This window comes from Echiichthys vipera (genome assembly GCF_963691815.1).
Source record: "Echiichthys vipera genome assembly, chromosome: 14".
NCBI lineage: Eukaryota > Metazoa > Chordata > Actinopteri > Perciformes > Trachinidae > Echiichthys > Echiichthys vipera.
This window is the reverse complement of record NC_139839.1, coordinates 15,413,676-15,434,540: the sequence shown is the minus strand read 5'-3', so window position 1 is coordinate 15,434,540 and position 20,865 is coordinate 15,413,676. Positions and strand designations below refer to the sequence as shown.

General features: G+C 41.0%; 2 protein-coding genes across 2 annotated transcripts in view; both read right to left on the bottom strand.

Moving 5' to 3' along the window:
- Positions 1-2: 2 nt before the first annotated feature.
- LOC310956911 (dixin-like) lies at positions 3-10,285 on the bottom strand (the record flags this gene model as incomplete). Its single annotated transcript, XM_083927289.1, is given in 21 exon segments — positions 3-29; positions 250-358; positions 878-983; positions 1,064-1,123; position 1,126; positions 1,334-1,480; positions 1,764-1,829; positions 1,925-1,966; positions 2,303-2,374; positions 2,517-2,570; positions 2,714-2,818; positions 2,906-2,956; positions 3,120-3,173; positions 3,540-3,623; positions 5,307-5,410; positions 5,511-5,605; positions 7,488-7,589; positions 7,807-8,038; positions 8,462-8,587; positions 9,365-9,494; positions 10,223-10,285. Coding segments are annotated over 21 exon segments (1,830 nt in total), but the record flags the coding sequence as incomplete, so codon positions are not given.
- Positions 10,286-12,046: 1,761 nt separating this feature from the next.
- cfap54 (cilia and flagella associated 54) overlaps positions 12,047-20,865 on the bottom strand; it is a gene marked incomplete at both ends in the record, with an annotated part of 101,379 nt that continues 92,560 nt past the window's right edge. The window contains 3 exons of the mRNA XM_083927288.1: positions 12,047-12,246; positions 12,376-12,496; positions 12,592-12,716. Coding sequence (XP_083783414.1) covers positions 12,047-12,246; positions 12,376-12,496; positions 12,592-12,716 — 446 coding nt within the window. The remainder of the gene's footprint in view (positions 12,247-12,375; positions 12,497-12,591; positions 12,717-20,865) is intronic.

Genomic DNA, 20,865 nt, shown 5'->3' with positions numbered 1-20,865 from the left:
CCTGGAATGATTGCTCCATCCAGAAATACCTGCAGACATACATATTAGTATATTCATGCATGACTACTCTGCTGTTGTCTTATGACATACAGTATATTTGTTGGAATGCCCTCCATCTTTTAGAGTGTAGAACAAAACCGGCTTGTGCACTTTCAAGCAGTTTCACAGAGTTTTCATTCTGACTAGTGTGCTCCAAATTTACTACTTACTAGTGTCATATTACCTATTTATCCCCAAGCGTTCTCTTACCTCTTCTTTCACAGTGCCAAACTCAGGATCCAGGGCCTTGAAGTGGTACCTGTAGTTTCCCTCTCGATCCACAGCTGCCTTGACATCCTTTAGAGTCACCTCACCCAACCTGGACAATGTGTACAGAGATTCACTCATCTTGACAGTTTGTGACATGTATTTTCTAAATATGACTGACTAGCCTAAATGTATGTGATAGGATTATCAGTAAGGATGCACTGATCCAGCATTGATGAATGGAAGATACTGACTCAAATACCAAGTATCAGTTACAATTTGGCAGACTTATTAAATTTAATTTTTTAGTATTATTTTAATAATTAATTATAATTCAGTACCCAAATCCTTTAGATTGGATCGGTGCCTCCCTAATTATCTGTATCACTGTTAGCTCACGACCAGCCAATGGTGTCTGTGCCCAAATTCATTTCTTTTGTAGGTGAATTAAGAATAAACACACACACACACACACACACACACACACACACACACACACACACACACACACACACACACACACACACACACACACACACACACACACACACACACACACACACACACACACACACACACACACACACACACACACACACACACACACACACACACACACACACACACACACACACTAACCTCTTCGGTTATATGGATCATGGAAGGTGTTGGGGATTTTCCAGTGAAGTAAAGGATTTTAGTGGAGTCAGAAGAACCACTATGGGATTGACAAACCTCTGCAATGAACAACAGAAACATTGTTAATAAAATCATAAATGTTGTGTGTTTTCGGAGGTCACATGTTGGAACTACTTACTTGTGCATGGCCAGGTGTCAGAGTCTGTGTGCTGGCCTTTGCGTCTTGGCGATTTCCCCTTCCCTGCAGTATTTGGATAAATGTGGACAGCCCTTCATGATTTTAAATCTCTATATTTTGCCAAAAAAGTAACAAGAACTAATACGATTTTACAGTATGTATTATTTTTATAGCATTCTCTTTCATTGGTGCTCACTCATCAATTGATTACAGTCATCTCCGATTCTAAAGCTGCCATCTGCTGATAATTTCACACGCTTGTGTTCATACCCTGTGTGTATGCAGAACATGCAGTCTGTCGATGAGTGATACTATGCCCTGCTCCAGGGTGTCCAGTGTATGGTGCTGCGGGTCGTGGTCTCTGAAGTTGTTCCTCAAACTCCGCAGTGAGTCTCTGAGCAGCTGAACCTCCTCTGCCTGCTAACAGAGCGCAAAATACAAAAACTCTGTCAAAAACCCAAACAGCTCATTTTATCGACAACCCCTGTGTGGACGTTTTAAAATAAGCTATGCTATCTCATACTGTAAGTATTTTTAAACTTACGAGAATGGGGAATCATTCAAGTTATTCTATGTAACCAAAATACTGCAAGAGAATATAATGCAAGAGAATGTAAGCGTATAGCTGTGTGATGCCTTGTTAGCAAAATATAAATAGGCCCAATAACTGAATAGCCTTATCAATAGAAACCATACTTACGTCTGACATAGAGGGAGCGGGATTTCCAGAATAAGAATATCCATTGTTTTCTGTGCCGATGGAAATCTAAGAAGAAAAAAAAGATGTATATGTGGATGCATGACTCACTGGTGTAGCCTCAACTTGAAGTGCAGAAAGAGTCAGTAAAGAAACAGTTTTACCTGCATACTGATTTTATGCTCCAACTCTCTTTGCAATTCACTCTGCCGAAGAGACACCCCATCAGACACACACAGATATAAACCTGCTAGATCCTAAAACTTCAAATATATCTGGCCCATGTTCATTGAAACAGTGAAGAAGGAACCGAGTAAATTTAACACTGTCCTGCATCAAAGTGAGCTTGAGTATACATTTGCTCGTAAAAGCTAAAGTTAAAACAAACAGCAAAGCAAGACTTTGAAGGGCATTTTAAAAGGTAAGTTAATGAATATCTCTTGGTCTGAGATTATGACACATACCATTAAGCTGCACAGAGGGTTTTGAGACTCATATAGCTTGTTTAGCTTTCCTTTAAATCCTTAGAGTGGCTCACATACCTGCTTTTTTTGACTTTCTTCAAGCTTGTGTTTGAGTTGATGCAGTAGTCTTTCCTTCTGTCCTATCTCCTTCTGCACCCGGCCAACCAAAGAAAAAAGATGGGGTTCATCATGCAGTAAAAACTCAATAAAAAACATAATGCGTAATATAAAGTCAGTGCGTTTAAACAAAGTTAGAGCAAACCATTAAAAGAGAAGGATTGGAGTACCTCACCTTACTTTCGTTCCACAGCCTGTTACGTTCCTCCAGCTTCCACTGTAGCTCAGCCTTTAACATATTTCATAAAGTAGTGGAGTTTGCAATACACACAAAAAATACAGAACCTACTGAAAACAATTTTAAAGAAGTATTTTGAAGATTGTACATAAATATATAATAAATAAATGTAAATAGATGAATACATTTTGTACCTTCTGGTTGTTGAGTTCATCCTTCGTCATGCTGGCTCTGAGAAGCTCCTGCTTCATCTGCAGTATTGATGCCTCCTGAGTGCACAGCCTCTGCTGCTGAGCGTCCTGCACATTAACAGACCAACAGAAAGTCGATACCTTAGCCAGCAAACTAAATGATTGTAATTAAATGCATATCTGGCTTTGTCTTACTTTGACTCCCTGCAGGTTTCTCATCTCCTGCTTACAGCGCAACAGCTCCCTCTAAAGCAAACAGCAAACAGCACCCTGAATTAAATATTAATCACAGCGTGCGTTCCTGAAGTGTGTTCTCTAAGTAATAAGACAAGTGTGGATTTTGTCCTAACAAAATCATAAAAGAATATACTGATAGTTTGAATACAAAAGAAATGATTCAATTATTTACCTTCAGCTCCTGAGCCTCCTCCATGCTCTGATCCAAACGGCCGCGAATGACTACCTGAAAAGAGAGAAAAAGGGATGTGTGTGTGTGAGAACCACAATGGACTGAGAAAGAAGGGACACTGATACCCGTGTCTCCCTCTGATGCACACACACACACACACACACACACACACACACACACACACACACACACACACAGACACACACACGCACACACACACACACAAGCACATGCGCACACACGCACACATGCACGCAGGAATGAAAAAGAAATGTGATCTGTGCTGAAAACAAAGAGCTGGTGAAACAAAGCAGAGAAGAGTGTGGCGCAGAAAGTGGGAGCGCAGAGAAGGGCAGAAAATGAAATCAAGACTGAAAAAAGAGATGAACAAGTAAAAATAAAAGGAGAGACTCTCATTACCAGTTGCTGTTCAGTGTTGCCTTGGTTCAAACTCAGAGACACATCCTGCTCATCCTCAGGCAGTGAACCTTGCAGTAGCAGGGCCTTAAAAACACAAAGGGTAGAACATGTGACACCAGTTTCTAATTTGGAGTGTGGTCGCTGTTTTCAGAATTCTGTCCAGTTAAAGCAGTAGCTGGGAGGTTGTCTGATAAATAATGCCTACAGATATTGTGTTAGAAAACATTCCACCAGATCCCAACCCCCTCTGATGATCTTCTGGCCTAGTTGAGCCCGAGTCTCTACAGTGCTTTTCTCCATGTTCTTTTAAAAGGCAGAACTCAAAATATTTCACTAGACATACTAACATAAGTAAAAATGAGGTCAGTCAATGACTCTTAGTGTGAGTGCAGCCTAAGGGTGCCCAAGCACGAATGACGGCTAAAGTCTAGTTTGTTTGACCAGTGTGAGTACAACTGCTTCCCAGCCACGGCCCGGTTGAGAGAGGTGGGCTTTAGTAAAGCACAGATGCACATGTACGAGCATGAGCATGCGCTATTTATATACAACCCGTTCCCTGTGACAGACATTTAAAAAGGTGGTGCCGAAAGGGTCTGCAGTGGTGTGAGTGTTTACTGCACATTTGGTCAGATGAAAATATTCAAAAGCAGTTGGACGACAAAAAAACTTGAAGGGGGGATGATATCTATAAGCAAGACGCAGACGAGCCGATAATTTCAAGTAATGTGAGTGTGAGCGGGCCTGGGCAGCGGGGGAAGAGGGAGGGGGGACAATCATTCACATCGGATCATCTCGGATCATCTTGGCTAAGTGTGAGCGTGGACAATTTACAAGGTAGGTTTAGCTCAGGAATTTGGGGATTTTTCACAATTTCAACTTGAACAGCTTACCTATCAATAGTGAACTTATTTAGGGGAAAAATCTCATGAAAAAGCAACACTATGTATGGGTATTATGCCCATTTAACTGATTTGTAAGCATGCACTACAATAAGCAGCACTCTTCTATCCCATGTTCAGATTCTTTTGAATCATCCCATTAAAAAGGAATAGTAAAATTTTACTCTACATGCACACGGCATTCTCCCACCACATGTTTATCCCACACTACTGCTCTGCCTGGGCCAAAAGACTACATGATTTTGTCTACGTTTGGATTATATTACTGGAGTGAATATAAAATATATTTTATGATATTTCAGTTGACCAGTAGATAGTAGGCTAAAGCATAACTTGTTGACACCTTCTGCTAGATTTTGCAAGCTAGCTGTTGGGTGTAGCCTGATTGAGCACATTTGTGTTTCCCTTTAAACTCTAGGTTTTCAGAGTCTTGATTAAATATTCAAAGTACCTTCCCCCATGAATTAAATTGTTAGCTCGCTAACTTGCCACACGGCCCATTTCACACTGTGTGTGTTTGACAAATGAATGTATATATTTGGCCAATTAATGAATTATGTCTAATTATGATATGATGAAAAGGTTTGTTTATCTGCATAAGACATGATAAAAAAAAGCCTGAGTAGAAAACCTCTACATTGACATATTATTTCCTGTTAATTCCCATGGAAAGTTTCTCTTGAATATTCCTGGAATTTTTCAGCCCTTATATTGATAATGTTTATTTACCAGCTTTACATTCAATATCTTCAAAGAAAATACAGAATATACATTCAGCAATTACACTTCAATGTGGAAGTCAACAAAAGATGTTCTCAGTGAAAAACAAAAGGTGGGTTACCATAAACAAACCTCAACATATGTGTACCTGTAAAGCAGACACCATTTTACGCGTCTCCTGCACCTCCTTCTCCAAAGTTTCACTGACAGAATCCTCCAGAACCGTCTCCACTATACCATGAGGTGCATCAGCTACACGCACACACACGTACAGACACAAAACACAGTGTTATCACATGTCCAACGATAAATCCAGAAGTTTGGTTATAATTAAATAACAAACAGAACTCACGGATGCTCTCCTGTTGTTGCTGTTCTTCCTGCTGTCTCCCCGAGTGGCTGCTGGATGGAGATCTTGGAGATGAAAGTGGGCTGATGGAGCTGAGGCTCGAAGAGGACAAAATACTGAACCATCAATTTATACCAGAGCAGCATGGATGTGTGCATTTAAACACTTACTTACATGAGGTGTAAAGTATACTATGCGCTACTACATGCTTATGGACCTGGCTGGGTGACTTGTCCGTTTGTTGTAATATATCTATAAAAATAAAGTATATAAATGTCAATTAAATAAAACTGTCACTTTGAGTACATGTTCCGTTGAAGCAGTCCACGCTCTCAATAGTGATAGGAAACAAAGACAGTTTTCATAAACAGTATAATAATGGAAACTCTTTTAACAGCTTTTTTGCAACTAATGCCCCTTTTGTTTAATTTTGACTTAAATCTGGACAAAGGGCTAGCAAGAAAGGAGAGGAAAATGGGACAGACAGGAAAAAAGCAAGTTAGCGACACATATATTCTAAAATCCAAACTTGCCAAGAAGAGCCATTTATCCCTGCGTGCTTTTGTATGTCAAATCGCTTTCTGTACAAACTACACGGTGCACGCAGACACTACTCTTAATTCACAGTCTCTTTACACATTGCATTGTAGCACTGTAGAATTGTTAGTTATCGTAAAAGAAGCATAAACTCACACACACTTGCACAGGAATCAACACCCACACTGCCTTACAGCGTCTACTCTTACCATTTTATCTGCGTCCCCCCCATAGTGAGCTACAAGTGGGCTAAATTGTGCATAATACTTCCAAGGAGCCTTAAGTCCACCCTGCATGTGCATATCTGGCACCAGCATCTCAACAAACTCATGACACTTTGTGATTCTCCTCACTCTGACCCGCCCCTCGCCCTCCAGCTAGCTGTCATGGCAGCTGACACCGCTTAGCACCTCTCACTTATTGAGTGACGTTAGCATCAGGCCGTTACAGCTAGATTCAATCTCGTCTCTCTACACGAAAACGCATCATCATTTTACCAATAATCAATGCATGTAGTTCTCTTTCACACACACACACACACACACACACACACACACACACACACACACACACACACACACACACACACACACACACACACACACACACACACACACACACACACACACACACACACACACACACACACACACACACACACACACAATCAATATAAAGGTCAAAAAGAACACCACAGAGAACAACATGTGACTGGAGAAGATAAAGACTGGTTGTTTCTTTTTTTCTATCATCTGTCTGACACACACACACACACACACACACACACACACACACACACACACACACACACACACAAATAAACCACATAATGAAGTCCACTGTTTCCAAAATGTGTAAAAGTAGGTGTTGAAGATACACCTATACATACACTGTATAGTATAAATAGAAACACAGTGGAGCTTGTTTTCTCCCAAACCCTAAGTTACAGTGCTATGAAAGACACATTGGGCGAAAATCTATTTTTTGTATTGAAAAAAAGCTACAATTAGCATATTTAATAACATAATTATACCACTTGTTCTTAGACAACTACACTGCAGCAACCTCCTTGCAACAGGCCAACATGCTTGTGAGGTTTTAGTTTAATCATTTCTTTAGCCTTTCATCACAACCCTGTATCCAATATGACACAACCTCTCAACACAATATGCTGAGTGTGGTTCCAACCTGTGAGGGGAACAGGATATTTTACATATGCTTCTTGACAATATTCACGTGAATCAGAATATTAGGACTATGCCTGTCCTTCAGGAAACAGGTTTTTAATTTTACATGAGCACTAAGAGGCTAGTTATCTACTTTTCCTCTGAGGATATGTTGTTCACCTGAATCAAACCTTCCTTTTATAGGGACCATACATATTTTTATCTCACAGTTAAGGTAATGTACAGTATGTGTATTTGCTAAAGACCAGCAGATTACCTGTTAGACTGGGGATTGTCCAGCTCATCCGGGGCTCCTCTTTCATACTGCTCAACTAGTGCACGGACACATACACTCTTGTCCACATCCAACCCCCAGCCACTGCGGTGCACAAAGCAGAGGTTATTCATTCATAAATAACAATTGGCAGTTTGATAACAAATATATAAGAACTTATTTCAGCAGTTGAAGGGATGATAGTTTGGTGATGTTTGTCCACAAGAGGACAGCAAAGCCTACGTGTTTATCTCACAAACGACAGCTGTGGAAGAGAACAGTTGAAAATACTGTAGGTCTATGAATATTGTTGCCGGCATACCTGTGGATACGTATGGCACGTACAGGCTGCGAGGCATCACGTTGTGCTGATGCCAGTGCGGCAACGGCACCTTGTGCAAGTGCAACAGTGGAGAGAGGATTGTGGCTGGCAGAGCCTCTTGTCAAACTCCTCCCACTTCCAGAAGCAGCCCTGTGATTGGCTGAGGGTTTGAAGTGGGCAGCCAACGCCAGAATGATCCTCATTACAGATTTCAGATTACCATCAACTATGTCTGCGGAAAGAAAGTGAATATATGTGGCATATGACCTAGACATGGATTAACATAGGATGCACACATGGCAGCTTTATAACAAACCCCCAAAGCAATTTCAGTCAAAAGCAACTGGACTTGGTTAAAATAACCAAGTCCAGTTGCTTTTGACTGAAATTGCTTTAGGGATAACGATGACCTGGACAAATGAGAACAGTCACAGGCTTTATAACAGACATTTTGGCTGTGAAACAGATCTGGCATGCACATGATCGCTGTTTCGCTGATGCACATGGAGAAATATGTATAAGCCACAGTGTAAACATCTAATTTTTCATGTGCTGAAAGCTTTGGGGTCGATAAAATCTTCTGGATATGATATAGGGTCAGGAACCAGAAAAGGCTCTCGAAATAAGAGCTGATACAGAATTTTCTGTGAATTACCTCTTGCAGATATGTGTGGCATACGTATGTGTCGGGAGGAAATGAACTGCAAGACTTGCTCCACATTGTTCCTGCTTTCCTCTTTGTTTTGTGGAGCAACACACACTCCTTCCAGCACTTCCCCAGCTGCCAATGTGAATGAGAGTTGAGGGAGAAAAAATATATATGTCATTACCGTGGGAAACAAGTACAGTTCATGTACAAATAAACCATATTGCACTTAAACATTTTCAGAGCAGTTATGTTTTATATAATTTCCCAAATGTCAGTTAGTGTGTTACAGACACAATTTAATATTTGGTACCACTGCACATATTTATTTATTCATATTTAAATCTAAATGATCACATTTAATAAGACGAGAGGGGATATTCTTTATGGTAATAGAATTAGAGGAACAAAGTGTTTTTCCCACACTTTTATTTTCAGTTAATTCTAACCAGAAGATTACCTCAGAACTGTGAACTTCAAAGAATCTGAAATGCTGTAACCAGTCAAGGCAAAAACTGTGCTATAAGGAATTTATTTCTGCAAATTCTGGGTGATAATTTATGTATGAATACTATATTTGAATGGAAATACTGTTCCGAATGGAATAGCTTGTTGTGCATGAACACACCCGAGATATTTTTGCCAAATCTTTAACTGTATTTTTTTAAGGAAAAGCATGTCAGGTAATCCTAGCTGAAAGATGAAACGTAATTAATAAGCATGTAAATAAAGGCTTACTGGTCAGCCAGTTGTGCAAGTACAAACTAGTGAAATATACAAAATGTTTTAACAAATAAATAACCTAATTCAGTTATTCAGAAAATGCTTCTTCTCCTCTTGACACCAACATTTTCTTACTACAGCAGTACATTACCACATCAGCAATTAGTGTGTGTAAATGTGAGTGATTACCAACTATCTCTATGAGTTGTGTGAGCACCACCCCGTCTTGCAGATCATGCCTCAGGTTTGTGATAGGCTTCAGGCCCAGTTTCCTCTTCAGCTGGGAATTCACCCAGGAAACATAGGCTGAAAGCTGCTGCTGCAACCCATCAATCAGATACACACAAATCCAATAAGCCACAGAAGAACACAGACACACAGCTTAGAGAGGGGACCAAAAAAGGGCTGAGACCCTGGCATAACAAATGAGTTCTTTTGTTTATTATGTTGGGACAGGAGAGGGGGGTGCAGGGTCCCTCTATTGTCCCAGTGCCTGTTCAATTTTACCCTTGTTGTACAAGGGCAATCGTATAATTTCGTGCTCAGTCCAGATATACGTGGTTCAGCATTCTTCCCACATGTATTTCGGTGACTCCACCTTTACCGGTCCGGTTCAGTCACGTGACAGCCCGTCGCCCGGGATACAATACAAAAAACGCCCCCAATTTTGAACACAACAAAGACAATTTGACTTTACCTAAATATGATGTTAGGTTTGATTATGTCTTTTAAAAATCCACACCACAGTTACTTTGTAATCTTTATTTCCTGACAACCTTTACTTACGTATTTCCAGGGTTTATCCAAGTTGCCTTTTCTAGCTATGACCGTGTAACTAAGATGCTATTTCGCCATAATTGACTACACATTAACGCCAACATTAAGTTATGTGCAGAAATTCGTTATTTTGACGTGAAGTGGTGACACTTTATTGTTCGGTTGTCTAACTGTAAGATGGTTGGCAATTGTAACTGTCTTCCGCTTGCTAAATTGTGGCTAACCTAACTTAATAAACATTGATAACCGTAACGCTAAGGTAAACTTTACCTCATTAAAGCCCCCATGAAGAACCTCATCCAGCAAACTTCCCCGAGAAAGTGATGCGATCATCTTTTAACTCGAAAACCCATTTAAGCAGCTGCTGAACTCCAGCAGACGTCAACAAACCGACGAGACGGCTACCGTTAACTCTGGTCGGGAGACCGGCGTCAAGTCGCCAAACCACACTGACGTACGTACGTACTTCCGGTTGTTTCAGAATAAAACTGCGTTTGACGAACACTTCCGGAATTCACGCCTATGAGTTCAGAACATAACAGCATAACACACAGTACTTTTTTTGTATTTTCTTACATGTTCTAGAGTTATAAACACTACAAAAATATTTAATAACATAAATTGAAATGCACAAAGACAGTAAAACATAAAAAAGGAATGAAGAATAACAAAAACGGATGGAGACTGATAAACTAACATTTTGAAATGCCTAAAAAATCTAATAGTTTTTTCCAATTGAATAAATTTGATTTTTAATGTTTCCATAGTGGTCAAATAACATTACATACATACTATTGAACTATTGAATTGAACTATTGAACATGTTTTTTTGCAGATGGTTTTTATGTTACCTCTTTTTGTTTTGATTTACACAAGTAGGCTACCTTATAAAAGGTTTTGTAAAAAAAAAAAATGTAATTCTAACAAATATGGATTTATAACTAAACAATCCCAAGTCTTCGGCAGATGAAATTTACATAATTGGCAAAATATTATACCAGTACAATCTTTTGGCTTAACAAACTATTCTAATGTATGTTATTAATAAGAGTATATAAATACATTTTTGGTATTGTGTATAACATGTAACATGTAAGAAAAGTAATGTTTGTAGACCTACTGGATCTGGCTACACCGGTCCAAAATATTAGCCATTGCCCCCAATTTGTCGTCAGAAAAATGGACTCTTGGTTCAGAGGTTGGACTTTGCCTAAAACAATATTTTAGCGGCATTTTAGTTGGCTATACATGTACAGGCCTATCTAAAAAATCACCATTAAGAATGTACAGTGTTAGCTTCCTAACCTTAGATATCTCATCTTGTCATTGAAGAGGACGCATTCCGCTACAATCTGTAGCCAAATTAAACAACACATCTAACCACTAGATGGGAGCCGAATCTCAGCCTTTCAACGTGTGCTAAAAGGTGTCTGAACTCACATTGTTTGCTGTCATGGCTTCACTGAGATCCCTACTGACATGAGGACAGCAGAAACACAACAAATTATGTTGCAGACTGAAAACTAACCTATTTAGAATGAATCAATTAAAATAAAATTATAAAAGCTTTCTCATCTCGTTTCTGAAATGTATATAAAAAACTACATACACATATACAGAATCAACATCATCATTTTCAGCTCTATATTCTCAACAATTGTCAACTTACAGTAAGGGAAAAAAGGCCATAACTGGACATACGTTATTTACATTAAACTGTAAACAGAGTTTTGAGGTCCAGTTGTTACTGTATTAACATAAATGAATGCTGCCTATTATAAATGTCAATTGTAATAGCCTATCAACAAATACAGCAGTAGTCGTTTTTAATGACAACGTTTATTATGTAATGGGTCATTGCTCCAGTTTACCCAAGATATCATTGACCTTTTGAACAAACCAAACATCCCAGGAACAAAAACTCAGCCCAAGCATGTGGCCTGACAACCACCTCAGCATCCAGCTATGTATCTTAAAATACACAGAAGTGCGTGTGTGTGTGTGTTTGTGTGTGTGAGAGAGAGAGAGAGAAAGAGAGAGAAAGAGAGAGAGAGAGAGAGAGAGAGAGAGAGAGAGAGAGCACAGTGAAATACATTATGTGTCATAATTTTCTGGGTGTCTGGCTGAGCATGGGTGGCCTGTAGAACTGGAGGTGCTTGGATTGTTCAGAGACAGAACTGTTGCTTGAGCGTCCCTCTCAATCTGATCAGACTGGTGTGAGCGTTGACTGGAAGTGGACTGTGATGACTCAGCAGAAACTGGCATCTGTACAGCGCTAAAATCCAGGAGTTGACCTGCAAAAACAGTGCAAGACAGAATAATGTTAATTCTAATGTAGGTGCAGACTCACAAAGATGCTGCCGTGGCTTCCTGGTTCCCACAAAAATGCCAAAGTGTAAAGAAGCATTATGTCCTCTATTTACCAATTCGCGAAGTGGTCTGATCCAGTATGGTGAGGTAAGGGAGGTAGATGTTGCTGGGTCCAGGAGGAGAGAAACACATCTTTCCATTATCCAGCACCACAGTCTGACCAAAATTACACAGCTGAAAGAAATGGAGAAAAAGCACAAAGCAAGGTTTGCATACCTTTTAAACAGTTTCCAGTACAAGTGTATATGTTTGTTTGTTTGTTTGTGTACCTGTTGTTTCAGTAGTTTCTGGGTCAGTTTTAGAAGTGTGGTGCTCTGTACCCCTCGCAAGTCGCTGAGCAGCAAAGTGGCCCGAGCCAGAGTAACAATGGACCTTGGGGGCATGCATGTCTGTCCTGAAAGTAGGATCACTGCTTCCTAATCAAATGCATTGACAGACAGAAAACAGGAGCAGTGTAAATACTTTAAATAATTATATAATCAACCAGTATATCATCATATAGTGCACTGCCCTTTCAAAACATGCCCGTTGGGAGCAGGTCGATTGCTTGTGCTGTTATTGGAATCCAAACTGGCATAGGTTTTTACGGTGTTTAGAGACAAAAAAAGTATTGAATGTTGTTACTATTCTACCTCACTGTACCCCAAAATAACTTATTGAATGCCTCCAAAGTACTTAAAAAAATATGGCATTCAAGAATAGTTACTTAGTATGTCTACTTTCTACTTCAGAGGAAAATATTGTACTACATTCACCCGACAGAGAAATATACCTGGTGTGACGTCCCTCTACTGTCTGCTTCAATCAGTGCCTTTCAGGAAAGCCTAGAAGCAGTGGGCCGTCCTAAGCATTCATTAATAAAAGGCCGCCTCAGTCAGTCTGCTCTCTCTACACATGCACACACACACACACACTCCATTTGATGCAACACTCACCCACGTTATGTTCTTTTCTAGTTGTTTAGTTAAATAAACACTACATTATATTCAGAGCTCTGTGTGTCTCTCTCCTTTGTTTCAACCTGAGAGCCAGGGTTGTAACAAATGGGGGCTCGTCCGGGATTAATCACGAATCCTGGTAGTATGTTTGCTAGGTAGGCTTCAGCTGTAGCGTTGTGGTGTTTGCTTCATCAGTGATCTGTTGTGGTGAGTGACCAAAAGCTGATGTTACTGCAGCGTGAGGAAAGCATTTGTTTGGGGAAAGGCCTTCACATCTCTGGGGAAATGTTTGTTGGGTCAGTGTGTGATGAGGTTGTTGGCTCAAGAGTTGGTGTTAACCTGCATGCATTTTTTTTACCCATAATCATTGTTGTGCTATGAAACAGCCTAAGTTAGTGGAGCTACTTTCCGGTAGGCATAAGAACGGCCTCCACATGTGAGCTCATTGTTTATTGTTTTAGTTTGTTATTTTTGTGCACTAGCGTGGCCACAGCAAATTTGGCTTCGGGTACACATCCATGACTGTCCAGGTGGGTCGCTATTTTTATAGTTGCCCGGCTGAGTCATTGGGCTCTGTTTCAATTTCCCAACAATGCTAGTGCATGAAGGCTAGGGTTGAGAGAGTCAGTTAGCTTTCTGGTTAGGTAGTCAGCTAGGGGAAAGGATGTTCCACATTGTGGCTGTTGCACTGGGTTAAGGGGAAATTGTCCGTTTGTTTTGCTGTGTAGGTTGGTCTTGAGGTTTGCCAGGAATTTTTGTTTCTATCCCTTTTTTGAGTCTGGTTGCTGTGGGGTTAACCATGTCTGTGTTTGAGGAGTTTTTGCAGAATCCCAGGGAGGATCTGTTAAACACCTTTACTAAGGAGCAGTTATTTAAGGTGGCTGATTATTTTGAAGTAGAAATCCCTAATAAGGCCGTCAAAGGCTGTATCTTGAGTACGATTAAGGACCGGTTGGTACAATCAGGGGTGTTACCTGCTGCTGATGAAGGCGGTGATGCTGCAAGTGGATCAACTCCTGCCTTATCTGCAGGTTTTACACAGGCCAGTCCCCTAGAACAGGCTTTGAAATTTGTGCGTCCTGTGGTTGGAATGCCTTTGACTTTTGAGCAACAAAAAGAGTTGTTGACCCTGCAGGATAAATTGGAAATGGAGCGTGAAGAAAAGGTTCAGGAGAGGGCCCAGATTCTTGAACTGGAGAAACTGAAATGCACCGCCAAGTTACGTGAGGCTGATTAACTTCAGCAAAGGGAACAGCAACAAGTTGAACGTTATAGGCTTGATTTGTTAAAGTAAGGTAAGATGGTGACTCCAGCGTCTGGTAAAATGGGGGTTTATGGAGCTGGTGCATCACCATATTTTGATGTGTCTACATGTTTACGGTTAGTGCCAAAATTCTCAGAGCGGGACCCTGACACTTTTTTCTTACTCTTTGAGCGATTAGCCAGTAACAGGAACTGGAATGATTCAGAGCAGACCTTGCTGCTCCAGTGTGTGCTTACGAGGAAGGCCCAGGAAGCCTATTCTGCTTTATCGATGTCAGACAGTAAAAGCTATCTGATGGTCAAACAGGCTGTATTAAAAGCGTATGAACTGGTACCAGAGGCATATCGGCAGAAGTTCAGGGGTATCCGGAGACAGGACTGGAAAACATATGTCAAATTTGCTCGTGAACTGTCTACTCTTTTTGGCGGTTGGCTTCTGAGGTTAAGACCTTTTGAACAACTGTGTGAATTGATTTTGGTGGAACAATTAAGGGAAACCATTCCTGAGAACCTGACCACTTATCTGAGTGAGAGGAGTGCTGGCACTTTAGCTGAGGCTGCTGTTTTAGCCGACGAATATGCTCTGACTCATAAAGTCCAGGGGGAAAATTGGATGTAAGGGCGGAGTAGGTGGTTATCCTAGGAGTTCAGTGAGTGACTCTCCAGCTTTCAAAACAACTAGCAATGTTGGAAAATGGGATTCTAGTCTAACTATTGTTTGGGCAAAGGTCACTGGAAAGTTGACTGTCCTGTTTGGAAGGTCCAAGCATAAGTCTCACACAGGTTTCCGTCCTGTGAAACCTGCAGCCTTAGTTGCTCCTGTGCGAGGGACGGTGAACATGCTATGTGAGAAAGCTGAGGCTATCACTACAGTACAGCAGCTGACTAAGCATTTGTTTCCCGCCTCATCTGAGGAGCCGTTGTGCCCCCCTGAGAAATCCTTTTCTCTGAACACTTTAGAGAAAAAACATAGCAGTGACAATGTTGAAGTTATTGATCCTGTTTATCTAAAACATGTGAGTGAGGGGGTTGTTTCATTGGTAGGGAGTTAGGAAGTTCCAGTCAAAATCTTGAGAGATTCTGGTGCTCTGGACTCTTTCATTGTAGCCTCTGTGTTGCCATTTTCAACAGACACTGCCACTGGAGAGTCTGTGCTGGTGAAAGGTATGGGTTTGAATGTGTTTCCAGTGCCTTTGCACAGGGTTGTCCTCTCTTCAGATCTGGTTAAAGGGGAGGTGTCTTTGGCAGTGCGGCCGGCTCGTCCAGTTCAAGGGGTGCAGGTGATTTTAGGGAAATGATCTGATCGATGGTCCATTTCTTGAGTTTCCTCCCTCACTGGTTGTTACCTCTTCTCCAGCTGTTGGCCAGGTTGAGGGTGACTAATACAAACAGATTTTCCCAGTGTGTCTGGTCACAAGGTCACGGACTCTAAACAAAAATGACTTGTTGGTTAAAGAAAAGAAGATATCACATGTCCAACTTCCTTTACCTGCCTTTCCATTCTGTCTAAAAAGCTGAGCTGATACAGGAGCAGCAGAGGGATCCAGCTCTGACCGAATTGTTCCAGCAGGTGCGTCCAGTGGAGGAGATGGAGAGTGTGGCACAGGGGTATTTTTTGGAAGATGACATGTTGGTGAGGAAAAGGTTGCCCCAGGGTGAAAAATTTGTCAGTGATGCCATTTTCCAGATTGTGGTTCCGTCTGGACTGAGGGCTGGTATATTGAAAACTGCTCATGATATGGGTGCGAGACATGTTGGAGTTAAAAAGACCTATGACAAAGTTTTGCGGTATTTTTATTGGCCTCGACTGAAGAAAGACATCTCTGCCTATATGCCATACTTGTCAGCTCACAGGAAAACCAAATCAGTAAATCATTAAGCCAGCTCCTTTGAAACCTATAACAGTTTGAGCATGTGTTAATTGATTGTGTTGGCCCATTACCTAAGTCCAAGTCTGAAAGTGTGTATCTTTTTACAGTACTGTGCCAGACAACTCGTTATCCGGCTGCTTTTCCACTGCGCAACATAACAACTAAGTCAGTGTTGAAAGCTTTGACACAGTTCATGTCTGTTTTTGGTATTCCCAAGGTTGTTGAAAGCGATCAAGGAACGAATTTGATCTTTCAGGATCTTTCAGAGTTACTCCTCGACAAGCTGTCTATCAATGAAAAATAACATCTGGAAACAGCCCAGTGATGAGTCAATAGCTTGTCAATCACATGTTAAACATTGCGGATGTAACTCCTCAACAAGCTAAAAGGTGTTACTTTCAGGATCTTTTGGATGTTACTCCTCAACAAGCTAAAAGGTGTTACTTTCAGGATCTTTCGGATGTTACTCCTCGACAAGCTGTCTATCAAAGTAAAATGACATCTGGAAAGAGCCCAGTGATGAGTCAATACCTTGTCAATAACATGTTAATCATTGCAGATGTTACTCCTCAACAGGCTAAAAGGTGTTACTTTCAGGATCTTTGCAGATGTTACTCCTCGACAAGTTGTCTATCAAAGTAAAATAACATCTGGAAAGAGCCCAGTGATGAGTCAATAGCCCTTCAATGTGTGCTAAAAGGTGTCTGAACCCGTTGCTTTCAGCCAGTCACAGCTATCAGGAATCCTCTCTTGTTTTAAGAATGTTGCTTGCTAATTATCTTCCTTTGAAAATCGAAATTTCTTTAGCTTGTGAATCACATGTTCATCATTTCGGATGTTACTCCTCTCTGATCCCGTTTCTTTCAGTATTTGACAGCCATCAGGAATCCTCTATTGTTTTTAGAATGTTGCTTGTTAAATTTCTTGCTTTGAAAAACGAAATTTCTAACAATATACAGAATCAGCTGTGCTGGATACTTCATCCATGGACATGCCATTTGTCACAAATCATTTAGGAAACCCACACAAATAAAAATGTTGATAGGTTACTACTCAGCACATATGCTATGACAGAGGGAGGCATGGTGCAAGACAAGTGGCCGTGATCGTATAGTGGTTAGTACTCTGTGTTGTGGCCGCAGCAACCCCGGTTCGAATCCGGGTCACGGCAGCAGTGCTAAGCTGCTTTTAACTCCTCTGCTTCTTTTTCCTAACTTTGAAACTTGAAAACTAGAGCTAAAATTTCTCCATGAAGCCTCGGATTTTCCGACACTATCAGTCATTTCTCTGGCGTTCTACACACACAATTGTCAACAAAGTAAAAGCCCTTGACTGTTTGCATGTGATGCATGCGGTGCATGCGGTGCATGCGGTGCATGCGGTGCATGCGGTGCATGCGGTCACGCGATAACACGCCAAGCAAAAGACAAATGTAGGGCTAGTGGCGCAATGGACAACGCGTCTGACTACGGATCAGAAGATTCTAGGTTCGACTCCTGGCTAGCTCGTATGCATCTTTAGCTTGACAATCACATGTTCATCATGTCAGATGTTACTCCTCAACAAGCTAAAAGGTGTTACTTTCAGGTTCTTTCGGATGTTACTCCTCGACAAGCTGTCTATCAAAGTAAAATGACATCTGGAAAGAGCCCAGTGATGAGTCAATACCTTGTCAATCACATGTTAATCATTGCGGATGTTACTCCTCAACAGGCTAAAAGGTGTTACTTTCAGGATCTTTGCAGATGTTACTCCTCGACAAGTTGTCTATCAAAGTAAAATAACATCTGGAAAGAGCCCAGTGATGAGTCAATAGCCCTTCAATGTGTGCTAAAAGGTGTCTGAACCTGTTGCTTTCAGCCAGTCACAGCTATCAGGAATCCTCTCTTGTTTTAAGAATGTTGCTTGCTAATTATCTTCCTTTGAAAATCGAAATTTCTTTAGCTTGTGAATCACATGTTCATCATTTCGGATGTTACTCCTCTCTGATCCCGTTTCTTTCAGTATTTGACAGCCATCAGGAATCCTCTATTGTTTTTAGAATGTTGCTTGTTAAATTTCTTGCTTTGAAAAACGAAATTTCTAACAATATACAGAATCAGCTGTGCTGGATACTTCATCCATGGACATGCCATTTGTCACAAATCATTTAGGAAACCCACACAAATAAAAATGTTGATAGGTTACTACTCAGCACATATGCTATGAATGAGGGAGGCATGGTGCAAGACAAGTGGCCGTGATCGTATAGTGGTTAGTACTCTGTGTTGTGGCCGCAGCAACCCTGGTTCGAATCCGGGTCACGGCAGCAGTGCTAAGCTGCTTTTAACTCCTCTGCTTCTTTTTCCTAACTTTGAAACTTGAAAACTAGAGCTAAAATTTCTCCATGAAGCCTCGGATTTTCCGACACTATCAGTCATTTCTCTGGCGTTCTACACACACAATTGTCAACAAAGTAAAAGCCCTTGACTGTTTGCATGTGATGCATGTGGTGCATGCGGTGCATGCGGTCACGCGATAACACGCCAAGCAAAAGACAAATGTAGGGCTAGTGGCGCAATGGACAACGCGTCTGACTACGGATCAGAAGATTCTAGGTTCGACTCCTGGCTAGCTCATATGCATCTTTAGCTTGACAATCACATGTTCATCATGTCAGATGTTACTCCTCAACAAGCTAAAAGGTGTTACTTTCAGGTTCTTTCGGATGTTACTCCTCGACAAGCTGTCTATCAAAGTAAAATGACATCTGGAAAGAGCCCAGTGATGAGTCAATACCTTGTCAATCACATGTTAATCATTGCGGATGTTACTCCTCAACAGGCTAAAAGGTGTTACTTTCAGGATCTTTCGGATGTTACTTCCAACAAGCTGTCTGTCAAAATAAAATGACATCTGGAAAGAGCCCAGCGATGAGTCAATCACATGTTAATCATTGCGGATGTTACTCCTCAACAAGCTAAAAGGTGTTACTTTCAGGATCTTTGCGGATGTTACTCCTCGACAAGTTGTCTATCAAAGTAAAATAACATCTGGAAAGAGCCCAGTGATGAGTCAATAGCCCTTCAATGTGTGCTAAAAGGTGTCTGAACCCGTTGCTTTCAGCCAGTCACAGCTATCAGAAATCCTCTCTTGTTTTAAGAATGTTGCTTGCTAATTATCTTCCTTGGAAAATCGAAATTTCTTTAGCTTGTGAATCACATGTTCATCATTTCGGATGTTACTCCTCTCTGATCCCGTTTCTTTCAGTAATTGACAGCCATCAGGAATCCTCTATTGTTTTTAGAAGATTGGCTGTGATCGTATAGTGGTTAGTACTCTGTGTTGTGGCCGCAGCAACCCCGGTTCGAATCCGGGTCACGGCAGCGGTGCTAAGCTGCTTTTAACTCCTCTGCTTCTTTTTCCTAACTTTGAAACTTGAAAACTAGAGCTAAAATTTCTCCATGAAGCCTCGGATTTTCCGACACTATCAGTCATTTCTCTGGCGTTCTACAAACACACTTGTCAACAAAGTAAAAGCCCTTGACTGTTTGCATGTGATGCATGCGGTGCATGCGGTGCATGCGGTGCATGCGGTCACGCGATAACACGCCAAGCAAAAGACAAATGTATGGCTAGTGGCGCAATGGACAACGCGTCTGACTACGGATCAGAAGATTCTAGGTTCAATCACATGTTAATCATTGCCGATGTTACTCCTCAACAAGCTAAAAGGTGTTACTTTCAGGATCTTTGCGGATGTTACTCCTCGACAAGTTGTCTATCAAAGTAAAATAACATCTGGAAAGAGCCCAGTGATGAGTCAATAGCCCTTCAATGTGTGCTAAAAGGTGTCTGAACCCGTTGCTTTCAGCCAGTCACAGCTATCAGGAATCCTCTCTTGTTTTAAGAATGTTGCTTGCTAATTATCTTCCTTTGAAAATCGAAATTTCTTTAGCTTGTGAATCACATGTTCATCATTTCGGATGTTACTCCTCTCTGATCCCGTTTCTTTCAGTATTTGACAGCCATCAGGAATCCTCTATTGTTTTTAGAATGTTGCTTGTTAAATTTCTTGCTTTGAAAAACGAAATTTCTAACAATATACAGAATCAGCTGTGCTGGATACTTCATCCATGGACATGCCATTTGTCACAAATCATTTAGGAAACCCACACAAATAAAAATGTTGATAGGTTACTACTCAGCACATATGCAATGACAGAGGGAGGCATGGTGCAAGACAAGTGGCCGTGATCGTATAGTGGTTAGTACTCTGTGTTGTGGCCGCAGCAACCCCGGTTCGAATCTGGGTCATGGCAGCGGTGCTAAGCTGCTTTTAACTCCTCTGCTTCTTTTTCCTAACTTTGAAACTTGAAAACTAGAGCTAAAATTTCTCCATGAAGCCTCGGATATTCCGACACTATCAGTCATTTCTCTGGCGTTCTACACACACACTTGTCAACAAAGTAAAAGCCCTTGACTGTTTGCA